Source organism: Hyaena hyaena, unplaced genomic scaffold (genome assembly GCF_003009895.1).
Source record: "Hyaena hyaena isolate Hyena2069 unplaced genomic scaffold, ASM300989v1 scaffold_129, whole genome shotgun sequence".
Classification (NCBI taxonomy): domain Eukaryota; kingdom Metazoa; phylum Chordata; class Mammalia; order Carnivora; family Hyaenidae; genus Hyaena; species Hyaena hyaena.
This window is the reverse complement of record NW_024080763.1, coordinates 1,891,436-1,910,761: the sequence shown is the minus strand read 5'-3', so window position 1 is coordinate 1,910,761 and position 19,326 is coordinate 1,891,436. Positions and strand designations below refer to the sequence as shown.

The following is a 19,326-nucleotide window of genomic DNA, read 5'->3' as shown; positions in this document are numbered from 1 at the left end:
GACGCGGCTTCCGCCCCGCCCCCGGGACGCCCTCGCCGCCCATTGGCTGGCTGCAGAGGGCTGGGCACCAATCGCCGTGTGCCCGCCCTCCGCCCCGCCCCCACGGGCTGCCGCTCGGTGCGGACCGGGTCTCCCACCGCGGTGCGAGCGGCTGGGGCTTCCCCTTGGCGGCACCGCTCTGGGCGGCCGCCGCGCCCCTGCGCTCCCGCCCTGGCCTTGGCCGCTGCCTTTCAGTCGGTCGCTCACCGCCAGCCCTTTGCTGGCGGGAAGACGAGGCCCCAAAGGATGTGTCTCTTGGGCCCCCCTGGGCTCGCGGAGTTTCCTGAGCCCCAGCCACGAGCGTGTGGACGACAGGCTCGATCCCCAGCCCGTTGCCCCTTGGCCGAGCTCCCATTTGTTGCCACGCAAAGCCTTCCGTGGGGCTCCCACCTCAGACACGGCTGCGGGACCCCTCGACCCCTCTGAGCTTCTGAGCCCACCCCCAGAAGTCCTCACGGCAGCTGGAAAGCACACTGCCCACCTCCTCGTGGTGCTGGTAGACACTAAAATGACCGTGACACACTCCGTGCAGGTCTGTCTGCAGAGCCTTCCACAATCCGTAATGAGAACTCAGAACGCAAAATGGACAGTCCAGGATTATCTCGTAGTAGAATCGGAAGGGACTTGGACATCATTTAGCCTACACAATTTTTGTTATATATTGGAAAACAGGCTGAGAGAGGAGAAGTCACTTAGCCGGGGTTATCCCGCAGGTGAGAGGCACCCCAGCCCTGGGCACCACTGCCCTTCTCAGGGACAAAGGACGGCACCATGTTTCATCAGACCATAGTGGTCAGTCAGGGTCCCCGCTGGAAACAAATGGCACACTCCGAACTGGAAATCTGAAATGCATTTGTTAAAGGAATCATTTAAGTGTGGACTGGTTAAACCGCAAGGGTGGAAAGTAACCTGGGGTCACTGCACCCTTTCAATCCTGGCCTGCAGGGAGGGGTTTCCAGAACCCAGAGAGAGAAAGAAAGGAGGGGCCCCCTGCCTGAGCTGTGGTCATCAGTGACCCCACTGGGTGGGTGCTGGGGTGCTAAGCATCCTGACCCCTCATCTCTTGCCAGAGTTCTCCGTGGGTTGAACAGGTTAGGAAGCCAGAGACCTAGGGATCCCTTTGAGGAAGTTTCTGGATGATATCCTCCTGGGACACAGATTCTGTGGGAAAGGATGGAGAGTGGATGGGGTAGGGAGGTAAATGAGAGACATTCAGCACACATAAGCAGCTAAGATTAGTCTTAGCGGAGTAGAAATTAAAGTCAAAGCTGTGTGGTCAGGGCTGGATGATGCTGTGAGACAGAGGCAGTGCTATTAACAACAGAGCCTGTGTCCACAAGATGTCCAGAGCAAGACACCAAAAAGGGATTCAGTCCTCCTCGGCTCCACCTGCCCGAGACCAAGGTCACATACTCCAGCTGTTACGGCCACATGCTCTCTGGAGCTCACTGAGAGCAGGACTTTGCCTTTTACTTCCTTGATGTCCCTCCACAAAACTGAACCCAGTGTGATTTCTTGGAAGTTAGGTCATTCTGCCCTAAAGTTCAAAGAGGGATCCTTTTCTCCAAGGTCATGCTCTACAAACCTGGGCAGGTATATAGAGCTAAGTCCAGCTCTTGAAACTCTTCCAGAGCCCAGGAATCCTCAGCTATACCTTGGCCCTATACTTGGCAAGTAGGGTCAGGCATTTCTGAGTTTATGAAGGGAACGTGACACTCAAGATCTGAGTGGACCCTCAAAATGTGTTGCATTGCCTTTGGCCTCACTGATAAGATGGACTTTAACAAAAAAAAGTTTTCAAATGCAACAACTCCTAGGAATGTCTGGGTTTTATCTCTTTTCTCTCTTATCAGAAAAAAAATGCAATAGTTACAAAGAACATGATAATATTTTATGGTTTTTCCACTAATTATTTTTCAACATAACATGACCTTGGAGACCTGGACTGGAAAGCAACTTGTTTTCAACCAAGAAACAGAGCTGCTCTGTTTGTATGCTTTTTACTTGTACAATCTAGAAACACGTAAAACAGACCATACTTTACAAAGGTTTTCGAGCCTCTAAAACTATTCAGAGATTCAAGTGATTATTCAGGAACCATAAATCTGGGAGATATAGAGACAGACCCCAGAGCATCCAACATCTACATTCATGTCATTAGTTCATCAACAGAGTCCTTTGAGCGCCTACATGCCTGGTGCTGTAAGGGGTTTCCCATCCGGCAAGAGCATGTGAGTTTCTTCAGGAAGGGGAAATTCAGGAAGTGCTCTTTCAACAGGAATGAACTGAAACCTCGCAACCTTAACCATCTAAAAAAGCCATAACTACACAAAAAGAGAAACGAAGTCTTCATTTTCTCCTGTAGGCAACTCTCAGTTATGTGGTGCCCAGTAAAACAATTTATGGATTCCGCAGACCTCTGACTTTTCATATTTCCTTCATTGTCTAACTCGTTATTCCTTGTCATTAGTGTAGCCTACATATACTTGGCCTTGAATTGATTAAAAAGGAGAACTTCAAGCTGACAGCCACGGAGATAGGCTGGGTAAAGAGACTCAGAAGATAAGTGTTTGGTGATTTTTTACCCAGCAGGAGAAGTTTTCCTTCCCTCCAAGATAACATTTACCCTAAAAAGATACCTTCCCACAGAAGACTCGGCAACATTATGTGACTTGTCCTTCCTGCTGCTAACTGCACTGGGCAGGGACAGACATTTGAATCTAGAATAAAACCCCCTTAAGTCCAGAAAGGATCTGGCAGGAACAAGGTAAGCAAAATAGTAATAAGAGGTACAGAGGAGTGGTTGGTAAAAGTTCTGAACTTAAGTCTGAACTGGGAACGATAGGCAGAGATTCAGAAATTTTGCAGTTAAAATATTGGTTCTAGTAGGAGGATCTGCCTGCCAGAAGTACTTATTTTCTCTCCCCAGTCACTGAACTCCACTTAAGAAGTCTGAATGAAACAAACAAACAAACAAACAAACAAACAAAATCTAGCTGCAGCTCCTGTCCTTCCCCACGTGCCACAAAGGCCATGGTGGGCACCCACCTGCCGTCACTGTTCTGCCTCTGGCTCTATCTATGTCTTATCATCCCACAGAGGCTATGAGGTCCTCAAGGTTGAACCTGTCTGGCAGGATTTTTACAGCCTCCCAGAAACCATCTTCCTGGTGCCTTCGTAGGAATAATAATTCTACACTGTTTTCTGGTAGACAGGAATTCGTGGCAGAGGAGGTGGTCATTATGGGAGTATGATCCTGAGATTCCAGAAGCCCAGGTGGCCCAAAGCCCTTCTCACTCTTAGACTAGTAACAGAAGAAAAGAGGACACTCCAAACCATTACTGCGCATTATCTAAGTGCTGGAGGAATGTCACTGGGTCCGGTGAGTTTATACTGCTGAGTGCCGGAGAGAAGGAGGGAGATCAGTCCTTAGCAGGGGCTGTGAGATCCCTATATCTCATGGAGACAGAACGGGATCCAGGAAGGGAGCCTCTGAGGCCCCTGGAAGCTGGTGACTATAGCTGGCGTGCACTGTGTACCTGAGTAGATAAGGAATGGAAAATACCAGTGGGGGAATAGAGGCCAACCAGCCACTTGGGCTCACCCAGCTGGAGCTGAAGGCTGTTTACATCAGCTCAACACCAAGTGGGGTTTTTTAAAATTTATTTATTTTTAAGTTTTTTTTTTTTTGAGAGAGGGAGTGCAAATGGAGGAGAGACAGACAGAGAGAGGGAGGGAGAGAGAGAATCACAAGCAGGCTCTGCACTGTCAGCACGGAGCCTGATGTGGGGCTTGAACTCACGAACCATGAGATCATGACCTGAGCTGAAATTAAGAGTCGGATGCTTAAACCAGCGGAGCCACCCATGTGCCCCAACAAGTGTTTAAAAAGAGATTTGGTGGGGCGCCTGGGTGGCTCAGTCGGTTAAGTGTCCGACTTCAGCTCAGGTCATGATCTCACGGTTCGTGGATTCGAGCCCCACGTCGGGCTCTGTGCTGACAGCTCAGAACCTGGAGCCTGTTTTAGATTCTGTATCTCCCTCTCTCTCTGACTCTCCCCTGCTCATGCTGTCTTTCTCTCTCTCTCTCTCTCTCTCTCTCTCAGAAATAAATAAACAAATAAATAAAAACATTAAAATAAATAAAACATTAAAAAATTTTTTAGAGATTTGGCTCAAAAAAAAAAAACAAGACAGAGAGAGAGATTCGGCTCATGGAGGTGAAAAGTCAGCTAATCCTCAATACTGAATCATAATAAATATAGTATTTTGAACGTATGAATTAGAGATGTAAGTGCATAGTAGCTGTTAGAGCTGAAGAGATTAAACGCCTAACCTAACACTTTGAAAGAGAAATCCAAGACTCCAAGCTCCACATTTGAGACACTTCATCAGAAGAAGGAATTTCAAGAGAGTAAGAATAACAACAAAAAAGTTAAAATGAAATTTTTTTACAAAAATCTATGTAGTGAGTTTGCAGCCACTTATGTTGGAAATTATTTGCATGGCTCGTTAATTCAAAATTTAAGAGAGATCCCAAGTACTAGTTAAATATTTACATCCTTATCTGTTCAGATACTACTAAGCTCAGTGTATTTTGCAATGATTTTTTGGTTGATTCCGTGAAGGCTAGCCCTGAGTGCCAAAACTTGGATAACTTTTATTTGAAGTCAGAGAATCTAAATGTCAATCCTGACTCCACTCCTTGGCCAGTAACCTGAGATGCCACCACGCACTTACCCATCTTGTAAAATGGGTTTTCCCAAGGATCTATAATAGACATGACACTCTAAAACATCTACCTACTTCTAAGCTTCCCAGTGGCTCAAACCACGGCGGCATTATTATTTTTATTTACAATAATGAGTAAAGGTTCTTTCCCAAGGCCTCGCCATCATCACCTGGCTTTGAATCTTCCCTCCTCTACAGACTCCTACTGAAAATCTAAGTAAACCGTATATTGTACTTAGAAAGCTATAGAAGTTAAAGGCATTAAAAAGGCAGCTGTTTTGGGGCACCTGGGTGGCGTCCAACTTTGGCTTTGGCTTGCAATTCATGAGTTCAAGCCCTGTGACAGGCTCTGTGCTGACAGCTCAGAGCCTGGAGCCGGCTTCGGATTCTGTGTCTCCCTCTCTCTCTGCCCCTCCCCTGCTCGTACTCTATTTCTCTCTCTCAAAAATAAATAAAGCATTTTTTTTTAAAGCAAGTGTTTTACTACTAGGATCTGCTGGAGTAAAAAAATTTTTTAACCATTGAAGTGGTGCTCAGATAGCTCAAAAACTGTTCTCACTCTGGACCTCCTCATCACCACCCTAGAGTTTTCTCATCTGTTCCTTGGAGTTTAGGAAGCATAGTTGGGCTGGATTAGATGTTAGGAACTTCACTCTGAGCTGGCCTTCTTCTGGTCCTTGAACAAGCTTTGGTAACACCTTCCCACGTATGTTAATTTTCTAAAGGAAATTTGTGATAAGTCCAGAGAGGTAGCCCAACGGATTGTCGAAAAAACAGTTCCAATTTTCTTCCTAATTTCCAAAGAGTGAGATATTTGAAGGAACTTTGGAAGTCATCCAGTTGTATAAAGTATGTAGCTCTTTTTTCTTTTTTTAAAAATTTTTATACATTAATTTTTTTTGAGAGATAGAGTGAGACAGAGCATGAGTGAGGAGGGGCAGGGACAGAAGGAGACATAGAATCTGAAACAGGCTCCAGGCTCTGAGCAAAAGTTCAGCACAGAATCTGACGTGGGGCTCGAACCCACCAACCGTGAGATGACCTGAGCCGAAGTCAGACACCTCCTGAGCCACCCAGGAGCCCCTCTTTTTATCTTTTTTCTTACTCTTTTCTTTCTTTCTTTCTTTCTTTCTTTTTTTTTTTTTTTTTTTTTTTTGAGAACTCTATAGAAATACTTTCCACTCCCACACTTTCACTCCCAGGCAATTTCTTTTTTGTTTTGTAAATAGTTAATACCTTTGCCTCATTTGCAAATCAAAGCAAATTTACAAGTACACTCCAGAATTCTTCCTCCTGCCCCAAAGTCATTCAGTCCATATCTCCCACCAAGGGCAACCTTTTTTTTAAAATTTTTTTAATGTTTTATTTATTTCTGAGAGAGAGAGAGAGAGAGAGAGAGAGCATGAGCAGGAGAAGGTCAGAGAGGGAGATACACAATCTGAAGCAGGCTCCAGGCTCTGAGCCAGCTGTCAGCACAGAGCCCGATGCGGGGCTCGAACCCATGAACTGTGAGATCACGCCCTGAGCCGAAGTTGGACGCTTAACCAACTGAGCCACCCAGGCGCCCCAAGGACAGCCTTTTATATTAGCTTCTTGTTTATCCTATCGGGGACTTTTCATACAAATAGAAGCAAATATAAATGCATGCCATTGTTTTCTCCGCTTTCTAACACCCATGAGAACAGGTGATAGGTGCCCGGACCTCCCTCTGTGTCAATAAGGAGAGAGGGCCCTCATTCTTTTGTTTATGGCTGGTTAATAGCCCCATTGCTGGACCCTTGGATTATTTCCAATCTTTTGCTGTTGCAAAGTGCGTCACAATAGATAACCTCATCTCTGACATTTCATAAAATTGTACCTGTAGGATAAAGTCCTAGAAGGAAGATTGCCAGGTCAAAGGACTGACCCGCATTTCTAATTTCAAGGCTAAGACTCTAAATCCAGGTCTCAGAGGAGAGCAAAGCAGGCTACTCATCACTTGGTCTCTGAAACGAGTAGTGAGCAAACTAAAGGCAGTCGGAAAACTTAGAGCAATTTCCCACTGCGGCCTTGAACTATGTGGCCATTTTCTAAGTAGTTGATTTTTATTGATCTTATCCATCTGTGATGACCTGAAAGAAAAAAAAATTAGCTTCCGTTGCTACACAAAAGTTATGAACAACTTCTTTTTTTCATATGACGTTGCCTCAGATTATCCAAATCTTATCCAAAAATTTATCCAGATTTCTGATAAGATTGTAGAAAAATAGAACCACCCCCAAACACCAGAGAATAAAACAATGTGAGACTCACCAGAAAGTGAAAAGGTATTTCAATCATTTAACAGCAATTGATTGAGTGCCAACATATCCCAGTTTGAGGGGTAAAAGACCCCACAACATGTGGATGAATTGGCAGGAAAAGAGTGAGAGACAGAGAGAGAAAGAAATAGGCAGGCTCTCCCAGAAGGAAGAAGCAGACAACGACACCAGACAAAATGTAGTCAGTAGCTGCCAAAGGGGTATGGTGAGGCCTTGCCTACAAAGGGATCTGTCCGCCTAGCCAGAGAAAAGCAATGTGTCCTGAATCAATCAAGTAAGGAGTGTAAGATCTGATAAGGGTGTGCAGGAAGACAATGTGAGAAATTCGATTTATATTTTATTTTTTAAATAAATAAAGAGAGAGAGAGAAAGAGTGTGAGAGGGGCATGCACAGAGACAAAGAGGGAGACACAGAATCCCAAGCAGGCTCTAGGCTCTGAGCTGTCAGCACAGAGCCTGACATGGGGGTTCATGAAGCATGAGATCAAGACCTGAGCCAAAGTCGGATGCTTAACTGACTGAGCAACCCAGGTGCCCCTAATATTATCCCATATATATATATATATATAAAGATATTATATGAAGATATATAATATATATTATATAAAGGTATAATCATATCCCATATATATATAAAGTTTTTATTTATTTATTTTGAGAGAGAAAGAGAGCATGAGTCAGGGAGAGGCAGACAGAGAGGAAAAGAGAGAGAGAGAGAGAGAGAGTACCCCAAGCAGGCTCTGCACTGTCAGCATGGAGCCCCATGTGAATGTTTATAGCAGCATTATTTTTTTTATTTTTTTAATGTTTTATTTATTTCTGAGAGAGAGAGACAGAGACAGAGAGAGACAGTGTGAGCAAGGGAGGGTCAGAGAGAGAGGGAGATACAGAATCTGAAATAAGGAGCTGGTTGCAGAATATTATGGATATACCTAATGCCACTACATCAAATGTTTTAATGGTAAATTTTGTGTGATGTGTATTTTCCCAATTAAAAAAAGGCTTGGGGCACCTGGCTGGCTCAGTAAGTGGACCAGGCAACTCTTGATCTCAGGGTTGTGAGTTCAAGCCCCACGTTGGGTGTAGAGATTACTTAAAAACAAAATCTTCTGGGGCTCCTGTGTGTCTCAATTGGTTAAGCTTCCAGCTTGGGCTCAGGTCATGATCTCACAGTTCGTGGGTTTGAGCCCCACTTCGGGCTCTGTACTGACAGCTCAGAGCCTGGAGCCTGCTTCAGATGCTGTGTCTCCCTCTCTCTCTGACCCTCCCCTGCTCATGCTCTGTGTCTTTCTCTCTCTCTAAAATAAACATTTAAAATTTTTTAATAAAAAAGAAAATATTTTAATAAATAAATAAGTTTAAATACTTAAAATGTTCTGAAAGATTTAGAAGTGTGACTCACATGTAAGGTATTTTTATTAAGTCACCTTGTGAATTTATCAGACAAGACAATGTATCTTTGTGATATCTTCTGAATAATTGCTACGGGCTCTACTCACCAATATTACTGAACTACATGGAAGGAAGTTCATTTTAAACTAGAGAGGTACTTGAACTTTGTGTTGATGTCTTTAAAAAGATCCATCAGAATCTTGCTTAGAGGTAAGTGGGGATTTTTAGGCTCCAAGAGGAGTTGGTTAGTTTCCTTCCTCCTATAGAGATAGTTACAGGAGCTGTACTCTTTTTTTTTTTTAATACTTTATTTTGAGAGAGGGAGGGAGAGAGAGAGAGAAAGAACACACGCAGAGGAGGAGGGGGTCGGAGAAAGTTCTAAGTAGTCTCTGCATTGTCAGTGCAGAGCCTGATGCAGATCTTGAATTCATGTACGGTGAGATCATGACCTGGGCTGAGGTCAGATGCTTAACCAACTGAGCCACCCAGGTGCCCCCTTCATAGGAACTAAGTATTCTGAATCCCTGAGAACTTAGAGTGACTTAGAGCCACAAATGATGATGCACCAAAAAGAGCCCCCTGTGCAAACCCAGAACCCCTTAGAAAAAAATGCATTTGTGAAAGAAGAGACACTTCAAAAAGGGAAGAAACTAGCTTTTTTTTTTTTTTAATTTATTTCTAGGAGAAAGAGAGACAGCGTGAGCAGGGGAGGGTCAGAGAGAGAGAGAGTCACAGACTGAAACAGGCTCCAGGCTCTGAGCTGGCAGTCAGCACAGAGCCCGACGCGGGGCTCGAACCCACGAACCGCGAGATCATGACCTAAGTGAAAGTCGGACGCCTAACTGACTAAGCCACTCAGGCGCCCCGAAACTAGCTTTTAAATGATTATTTTAAAATCTTCCTGCACATTGGTGGTAATTTGGGACCTCATGAGTGCAGTGCTCTCAAAGTGCAGCCTAAATCTCCACCAACCCGGCCCCTTTTGCCTTGGGATCTGTAGGCTATTTAGAAGTACAGACAAATGGAACACCTGGGTGGCTCAGTTGGTTGGGTGTCTGACTTCAGCGCAGGTTATGATCTCACAGTTCATGGGATCGAGCCCCACGTCGGGCTCTGTGTGACAGCTCAGAGCCTGGAACCTGTTTCGGATTCTGTGTCTCCCTCTCTCTCTGCCCCCCCCCCCAACCGCGCACGGACGCACTCTCTCCCTCTCTAAAAAATGAATAAATGTTAAAAAAAAATTGTTTAAGAAAAAAAGCAAAGAGAACATCAGCTCCTTTTGTAAATGTATTAACTACACATGAAAGAAAATGACTCACAAGAAGGGAATCGATTTTGTAAAATAAATAATTTTACAAGATTGTCCACTCAGCTCTTTTGTGTGGACTGTCTACTGTCCTCTCCCGCCCCCTGTGTTCTCGGCCAGAGTAAATCTCGCAAAGGGTGAGCACAGTGCAATCAGCAGCTGCCTGGAAGAGCCTTTACTGAGGCGCCTGGCTGCTCAGAGGAGTGTGCTGACTCTTGATCTCAGGGTCGCAAGTTCCAGCCCCACACAGGGTGTAGAGGTTACTTAAAATAAATAAAACTTAAAAAAAAAAGAGCGCCATTGAAAATGCAGTCCCTAGGGTGCCTGGCAGGCTGTTGTTAGAGCCTGTGACTCTTGATCTCAGGGTTTTAAGTTTGAGCCCCGCATTGTGTGTAGAGATTACTTAAAAATAAAATCTTTAAAGAAAACGCAGTCCCCATATCAGGGCCTTGGTCCAACCCCTCAGCTACCTACGTAAGCCAATTTCTACATTGGAAGGAAGAACCTTAACAGTTACTGAGAGCATACTATGTGCCTCTCGGAAGCTTAGACAATTTGAGGAAAGTCACCTGAGATTGCATAGCTGGTAAGTGGGGGAGGGGAAATAAAGGGTCTTCTTTTTTTAATGTTTATTTGTTTTTGAGAGAGAGAGAGAGAGAAATAGAGAGTGAGCAGGGGAGGGTCAGAGAGAGAGGGAGACACAGAATCCGAAGCAGGGTCTGGGCTCTGAGCTGTCAGCACAGAGCCCGACGTGGCGTTCAAACCCATGAGCCATGAGATCATGACCTGAGCCAAAGTTGGATGCTTAACCGACTGAGCCCCCCACGGGCCCCCAGGGTTGTCTTCTTTTTGTCTCCACAAGCCACCAGGGTCACAGAAAAGATAGGAATACTCAGACTGGGAACTCATTTGACTTAATAAATTCCCACCATCCAAAACAGTTGGTGCAGAATGGGTGCTCAGTACAAGACTGTGGCAGGAAGGAAGGAGGAGGGGGAGGGAGGATGGAGGAGCAGTGGAATACCCTTTCTTTTTTTTAATTTTTAATATTTATTTTTGAGACAGTGAGAGAGAGAGAGAGAGAGCACAAGTGGGAGACGAGCAGAGAGAGAGAGGGAGACACAGAGTCCCAAGCAGGCTCCAGGCTCCAAACTGTCAGCACAGAGCCCGATGTGGGGCTCGAACTCACAAGCGATGAAATCATGACCTGAGCCATCGGACACTCACCTGATTGAGCCACCCAGGTGCCCCTGGAATACCCTTTCTTTCCGACACTGATACTTACCTGTAACTACTGCTTCAGGTCCTCTGTCCCTCTCTCTCTGCCCTTCCCCTACACACATACTCTCTCTCTCAAAAATAAACATTTTTTTAAAATGCGCAAATAGCTCTCAGATCCTTAAGGGAAAAAACACCAAGTAGTTTATATGACTGGGGGCCTCATGTACAATTTAAATCATCCGGGAGCCATTAGCCCCAGCTTTCAGGCTCTGCTCTTCTCTGACTTTCTGTGAGACCTTGGTCAAGTCACCTCACCTCACCGAGTCTCAGTTTCTTATGTAACACGGACAACCTGGGGCAAGTCACCTCCTCTCTAAGACTCAATTTGTTTTACCGGTGGGCAGATTTGACAAGGCACGTCACCAAAACAGCCCCCCAGTGGCCAGCAGGCGTATGGAGAGGTAGTCAGCATCATTACCCATCAGGAAATTACATTTAAAACCAGAGTGTGATACTACTTCACAGCTTCCAGGATCTTCAAATGAAAAAGGTGGTTGCTGCTATATGTTGGGAGGATTTGGAACACCTGGAATGTTCCTCCCTTGCAGGTGGGAGGGGAAGAAAAGTGTCGCCACACACTGTAAAGCTGATGGACTGTATCTACTAAAGCTAGGCACAGGTCTACCCAGTAATCCCACTGCTAGATATATCACTAGTGGAAATAGGAAGATATTTTTACCAAAAGATGTGTATAAGACAGTTTAATCAAAATAATGAGAGTATTTGATTACTCACCAACAGTAGAATGGATACATAAGTTGGGTCTACGGTACTATGTCAATAGTAACAGGAATCAATAATCTACAACCATATACCACAACATGAATGAAACTCATAAATTATGTTGAGCAAAGCCAGACAGACATAAAGAGTACATACTGTAGGATTCCTGTTTTATAATTAAAAAAGAAAGCGAGGCACAAGTAATCTATGCTTTAGGATTTCAGGACAGTGGTTACCGTGGGGGACGTAATTATTGGAAGGGGATCTGAGGTGCTCATCATGTCTGTTTCTTGATCTCGATGCTGATTATAAAGGTGTATATATATATATATATATATTGTTTTTATTTTTAAGTAATCTCTACAGCCAAAGTAGGGCTTGAATCTGCAACCCCAAGATTAATAGTCGCACGGTCCACTGACTGAGCCAGCCAGATGTCCCCATGAAGGTGTATTCTGTTTGTGAACACGCACCAAGCTGTACACATCTGAGATTTTCGGTTTTCTGTATGTTGATTATACCGCAATCGACATTTTGTCAATGAGGTGGTCGGGCTGGATACAGCATGCTTCATGTCCTTTCCCGCCGCAAGTGGAGTAACGACCGCCTTCGATGTGCCAGGCACTAAGCTAAGTGTTTTCCACAGAAATCGCTCTGTCGTCATCTGAGCTAGGCACTACTGTGAGGAAACTGAGGCCCAAAGACACGAGGAACTTGCCAAGTTCATATATCGACTGAGGGGTGGAAGTGGCTTTGAGCCTAGCCACTCAGGGATCAGGGGCCTCACCTGTAGTCTTTGATAACGACAGCCCAAGAGAACCAGGGAGGGTTAGGTGTGGCAAAGCGTGGCTTTCTCTAGCTGACATTCCCCTCCCACTCCCTGCGGGGAGGAGTCCTCCTGTCTCCAAGGCTCGCTCCCTTTGTCTCCACAACTGGGCTCCCCTGGGGTTTTCCTCCAACTGGAAGCAAGAAGGGACACTTCCTATTTCTCTTTCCCTGAATCTGAGTCTTTCCACTTCATTGACTCTGAGATGTTTCCCTTCAACTGACCTTAAGGGGGAATAACTTTTTTAAGTGTATGTATTAGCACTTGTTGAAGAATATTCTTGTTAGCCTACTCATAATTTTTAAAGCTAGTTAAACAGGTTCTTATCAGCTATTTCTAAAAAGACAAATACACTAAATTGATCTGTGCCCATACAATTGAGGATTTCTCAATGCATGAAATTCTCTCTACTCCCTTAAATACATGTAGCTCCTTGTCTGTGAGGTTTCAAGTAGGGGATCTGTAATGATTGTTTTTTAACATCAGAAATCCATGACAGGGGCGCCTGGGTGGCTTAGTCGGTTAAGTGTCCGACTTTCGCTTAGGTCATGATCTCGCAATTCATGGGTTCGAGCCCCGTGTCAGGCTCTGTGCTGACTGCCAGCTCAGAGCCTGGAGCCTGTTTCGGAGTCTGTGACTCCCTCTCTCTCTGACCCTCCCTCCCCTGCTCACGCTGTCTCTCTCTCTCTCTCTCTCTTAGAAAAAAATAAAACATTAAAAAAAAATTCAAAAGAAATCCATGACAGTTGAGCACCCGACTTCGGCTCAGGTCATGATCTCACAGTTCGTGAGTTTGAGCCCTGCGTTGGGCTCTCTGCTGATGGTTCAGAGCCTGGAGCCTGCTTCGGATTCTGTGTCTCCCTCTCTCTCTGTCTCTCCCCCACTCGCGCCCTGTCTCTCTCAAAAATGAATAAACATTAAAAGTTTTTAAAAATAAAAAAGAAATCCATGACCAATGGACAGCGCAATTCTAAAATGTTACCTACCAGGCCCTTTATAAGGTATTAAGACCTTGCAAAGTAAGTCTAGGGAGTTAATGTCCTAAAAATCTGGGACATAGGTATGGATTTAATTTGTAGCCACTAACAAAATTCTGTAAGATGCTTCACTTTTGCTTTGAAAACGGCCCTGTGTGTTTCTATATACTGCCTGCCAGTGTAGCCACTCTCTGTATATTTGGCGTGGGTTTGGAAAAGCACCTAACATGGCATGAAAAGTAGTGTTAGGGTGGAGATACCTTCCATTTCTGGATAGCGGCTGGGAGGGGAAGGGACACATATATACAAACTCTGATAATTATAAAATTAGTTGAAAACTTTGCTAAGAGAAAACAAGAAATAGTTCCATGAGAAATCATTACAAAAGGGATTTATTAGACAAACACATCCAAGGACTTGGTGGAAAGCCATGGGGCCTTTCAAAGCAGCACAAATCCGAAGTCACACACTTTGAGCATTACTCTGCTACAAAGTGTCGTAACAGGAAAGGTCAAGAATTACAGCACCTCATGCTAGTCCACAGATAAGCTTCCCGCCTCCCTCCCTCCCCCCTTTCTTCAGACTGGAGTCTTCTGGGATTCTGGTCCCTGCGAGATGAAATGTTTCCCACATCTGATGGAAATTCGGCTTCTCGTTACAGATCTTGCCTCTGTGTACTTGAATTGCCTGTTCGTCACACATGGGTGTTGCTTTTCAGAAACTAATGAGCAGTGATTGAGGGAATGTTTATCAACACGTAAACAGAACAAAATATTCTCTACCATAGTGACTGCATTTTTAATCTCATCTGGCATCAGTTGTCTTTTAGAAACAACACACCGTTTGTGGACACTCTTCTTTAAAATAGAAGGAAAAGAGCAATGAGTAAATAATACACAATTAAATGATACATATTCTCAAATCTTGTGAGAGTCCTGTGACTATGAAATCTTCGTGGAATTTGCCAGAAGGGGGGAGGGGTATTTTCTATCATTCCTGATAATCATAGAGCTAGATATTTCAAAATTATGAAATCATGTGTTCATGACACCAAACTGCATTTACTTTATAAGAAGCCTATGACCATTAAATGCAATTGTTAATGGCACAGGCTATCAAAAAATGGCAAGCATTATGCTCTCCACGTAGAAGTGAGCAGGCCTCAAATAATCAAATAAAGGTAAGAATGAAATCGACGTAACCTAGCTGGGAAGATCTGGGTTTCTGAGGTATGAGCTCCAAACATATTACATAGAAAACTGAAAGCAGTATTCCAAACAAATCTGGAATGAGAATTTTATAGAATAACTAATTTTTCAAGGGAGATAAAAGTAACAGGTGTAACTAAGAGCCATACATTAAGTTCCGGCAGTTGAATCCATTATGGGTATGTTTTTCCTTCCGCTTTAGGCCAAGAAATACTTTCTTCACACCCTTGACAACCCTTTACATTTCATCATGCCATCATAGAGTCTGTTTGGAAGAACTGCTCTAGATGAAGCTCTAAAAACGTTGAGGTTGTGGCTTTTAAAAAATAGTTCAGCAGAGGGGCGCCTGGGTGGCTCAGTCGGTTAAGCCTCTGACTTGGGCTCCGGTCCTGATCTCACAGTTTGTGAATTGGAGCCTCCCCCTTGGGCTCTGTGCTGACAGCTGGAAGCCTGGAGCCTGCTTCTGTGTCTCCCTCTCTCTCTGCCCCTCCCCTGGATTCTGTCTCCCTCTCTCTCTGCCCCTCCCCTGCTCATGATGTTTCTGTCTCTCAAAAATGAATAAAAGTTTAAAAAATTAAAAAAAAAAAAAGTCCAGCAGGCCTTCACTTTCAAATGCCCCCTGTCTGTAAAGAGAGCTTTCATACTATTCTTCCCTTCTGATCTTATACTCCAATAAACTTTTGCTTGCTGCTCAAAAACAAACAAAAAACCCCCCCAACTTATGACAGTCACGTGTGCTGGATGAACTCGACTCTCCCAGCTTAGTTCGCTATTTGGGGGCCTAGGAATTGCGGGGACAGAGTATGAGACAGGACTGAAGTTTTAAGAGTATCCAGTACTGCAAATCCAAACAGGCAGCCTCAGGCCTAGACTTCAAGATTTTACTTCATTATCATTTGTACGCGTTTGAGGCCATTGCCTGGCTGGTGGAAGCAGCATGAGCGAGGGTGTCTGCGTCCGCAGGTAAGCCTAGCCACAAAGCCGTTACATTTCATAGCAGAGACTTCTGGGCTTCTCCGAAAAGTAAGAGACCTCTTCTCTCAGGAACAGCCTGTGGGTTGTCCGTTTGGAGCCAGAACTGTGCTCCGGTCCCAATCTTGAATGCAAATCTAAAAATGTAGAAATTTGTGCATTTGAAAAAGAGTCCATTTCACCGCGGCGGTGTGCGCTCGTGCACCCGGCTCGTTCAGCGTTTGGGGGCAATCACTGGTTTGGGGTCGGTCATCAAGCGCGAAAAGGGAGAGCGTCCGCTCTGACGGGGGCAGCTGCCTACCATGTGTGTGAGCTAGCGTGTTCGAAGGTTCCGTCGCAGTGGTGAGCGACCCGCGGGCAGGAAGTCTCGGCTCCCCCGCATCTGCAGCCCCGCAGCCCCGCGCCCCAAACCCACACCCGCAAAAGGAGCCCTTGATCGGAATGGAGCCTGACCCAACGTGGGGAGCCAGGTTCAGAAACGCGAAGCTCTGAGGACAGCTTCACTTCCGGACATTTTTAAAGACGGCGGATGCTTGCCCCCCTTCGCGGATCTGGCGGACTCAGGGGGTCGGCGGGCGGCCCCGCCCCGCCCCCCGGCGGCGCCTCGCAACAGCTGGAACGGAAGCGGCGCGCAGACACCCGCTCGCCACCAGGGGGCGGGCCCCGCACGTCGGCGCCCCGCGGTGGAACCGGGACCCGCGGTGGAACCCGGACCGCGCGACGACGCCACTCAGTCGCGAGTCCCGACGACGCGGACCCCCGAGAAGCTCCGGGTTCATAGGTGCGGGGCGTAGAAAGGGGTCAGGTAGGAGGGTCCGAGGAAGGACGCAAAGGGGCCCCCGGCGGCGGCGGCCGGCGGCGGGAAGGACGTGGCGGCGGGGAAGAGGACGTTGGCCGCCGAGTAGGAGGGAAAAGTCTGGAAGGGCAGTGCGCCCGGGCCGGGGGCGCCGGGGCTGCCGCCCGAGCCGCCGCCGCCGCCGCCGCCGCCCGCTGCGGCTGCCGTTCCCGGCGCCCCGGGCTGGGGCGCGCCGCTCCCCGCCTGCGCCGCACCGTCGGCGCCCGGGTTCTGCTTCTTCCACTTGGTCCTGCGGTTCTGGAACCAGATTTTGACCTGCGTCTCGGTGAGGCTGAGCGACAGCGCGAGGTTCAGGCGCTCGCACACGGACAGGTAGCGCGTGGCCCTGAACTTGTTCTCCAAAGCCACCAGCTGCTCGTAGGTGAAGGCGGTGCGCGCGCGCCTCGGCTTGGCGCAGCGGGGCTCGGGGCGCCGTCGCCGGGGCCGCGGGGAGCCGGGCGAGCCCGGGGAGCCGGCCGGCCCGCCGGGGGCCCGCTCCGCCGCCGCCGCCGCCCGGGACTCGGGGGAGCGCGCCGGGTCCGCTTCCAGGCGCGCAGCCCTCCCCGGCGGCCGCCGCCGCCCAGCGTCCTCCGCTTCCTCCTCCTCCTCCTCCTCCGCGGAGGCCTCCGAGCCTTCCAAGGGGGACGCCGCGCCCGCGCCGCGGTCCGCAGCATCTAGGGGAAAAGGGGCGGGTGACCAGAAGCCCGGCACGACCCGGCCACTCCAGGTCCCCAGACCTCCTCTTCCTCTTCCTCAGAGCCCCCAACCTCCCGCGCGACCGCACGTCCTCGCAAGCCGGGATTTGGGGTTTAGGGGTGCGGTACCCTCTTGACCTTTACTCAGCTGCCACCTAGCTGACGTCCGAGAAATGTATTTTGAATGAATGAATGACACCTTGCATGAAGAAAAAAAATAATGACAATACGGGGCGAGTAGGATCACTGTACATTGAGACATCGAAATGTCAAGTGCGTTCGGGGCTGTCTCCCTAGTCGCCGGAGGCCTGTTTTGGTCTGGAACTCCTAGCAATTAAAAAAGAAGTTATTAAACCCCCTCCCCCTCCCCAAAGTGAAATTCCCTCTTTCCCATCTTCTCTCTCCTGCCGTGTTAATAGAGTTTCAGATTTGTGCGGGGCCGGATCGATAGATGTCATCTATTAAAGGTAAGTTTTAATCGAACAATATTAGGATCAGACAGGGAAAGGGGGTTTGAAGTCTGTACCTGCAAGCTGCGGGCAGGAGATATGCAGGCGCCGGTAATAGAATATCGATCACGGAGGTGGGGGGAGGGGCGGTCCGAACAATTACCAGGCGGACTAGCCGGGCCCGAGCGCAGCCGCCAGAGGCGCCCCGAGCCCCAGACAATCACTGCCAAACTTGGGGAGGGGAAGCGGGGGGCCGTGCCGCATCCAGCCTCTCTCGGACCTGCGCCCCGGACTCGGCGTCTCTCCAGGGAGCCTCGTGCCCACGCTTCACCCGGCTCGGATCCTGCTGTCTTTTGTCCTGCCTTCCGGACACAAAGTCTCCCAGGCTTCTCATCAGGTGCCCACCAGAGTTGGGTCAAAATGTTTGCAGGAGAACGGACCATGGTGGCCTCCCCTCACCCCTCTCCATCCCTGCTCCTGACCCCGTCCGTGTTCGGGCCTGGGCAGAGAGGGCGCACAGGAAGGTAGACTCTCTGCAGGCGTCTCGATGGTTGCAAGAACGTCTGGAAGCAGCACGAGGCGCTTCAGCCTGACCTCGCACTCCCCAAGACTCCTACGCACGATTTCGCCTCTGTTGCCTCAATCATGAAACGGAGGCCATATTCACGATGTTGCCTAGCTCGCGGGTTCTGAAGTTTTCCACGACTTTTATCCCAGTCTCTAGTCTAGGCCCTGGCACGGGATGGGCGCATTCAATGCCCGGTAAATGAATGAGCCCGGATAAGAGTGGACGCTGGCTGTTGAGTTTCCACTGCGAACAAAAAATACAACTGTGGTGCGTAGTGGCTTGGCCGGTGGTGAGCAGGGACCGGCTCGGGTAGGCAAATCCCCGACCCAGGATGCCGGGGGCCTCTTTCCTGCCTCAATTCAGTCCCGACACAGGGGGCAAGGCAGCTCTTTGTACCTCGTCCTGTGAGCCTTCTCCCTTTGCTGAAGGCTCCGCTAAGGGCCACGCACTCTGTCCCTGGTTGCCTCCAGCCACCGCCCCCCCCCAGCCCCCCGCCTCCAACTCCCCAAAGCATCATCTGGGCTGGAGCTTCCCGGAACCGGGGACCGCTTCGCATCCTTACCAGGGGTCTCCCGCTGCCGAGCTGAGTCCCCCGGGCTGGGGTCCTTCCCCGCTTCGGCCTCTGCCAAACTTTTCTTGGCTTCCCGGGGAGCAGGACGCACGGCCGGGAGCGCAGCGCGGGTGAATTTCTGCGGGTCCAGGATGTCCAGGACGGAGAAGGAAATCTTGTGGTGCGAGGGAGCCGCCTTGGCCCCGCCGTCCTGCCATGCCAGCATGCCCGCCGCCCGCGGGCCTGAGGCCGGCGGCGCGGGGTCCGGGACGGCCGCGCTCCGGCTTGCCTCCGGCTGTGGCGGGGCCGCAGCTCTCCGGCCAGTAGGAGGGTCGCGGCGGCCAAGTGGAGCCGGGGAGGGGGCGCGGGGGCGGGGCCGAGCGAGAGCTGCGGGGGCGCCGCGCCCGGATTGGCACTTGCTAGGCCCAGGCCCCCACCACGTGCGGGGCGCGCTTGCCGCAGCCCCGCGACTGCC

General features: G+C 48.4%; 1 protein-coding gene across 1 annotated transcript; it reads right to left on the bottom strand.

Annotated features, from left to right (window-relative positions):
* Positions 1-16,529: 16,529 nt before the first annotated feature.
* Positions 16,530-19,077, bottom strand: NKX1-2 (NK1 homeobox 2). The gene is made up of 2 exons (XM_039237896.1): positions 18,864-19,077; positions 16,530-17,263 (listed from the first exon to the last, which is right to left on the bottom strand). The coding sequence occupies exons 1-2, from the start codon at positions 19,075-19,077 to the stop codon at positions 16,530-16,532; spliced, it is 948 nt and encodes a 315-aa protein (XP_039093827.1).
* Positions 19,078-19,326: the final 249 nt, after the last annotated feature.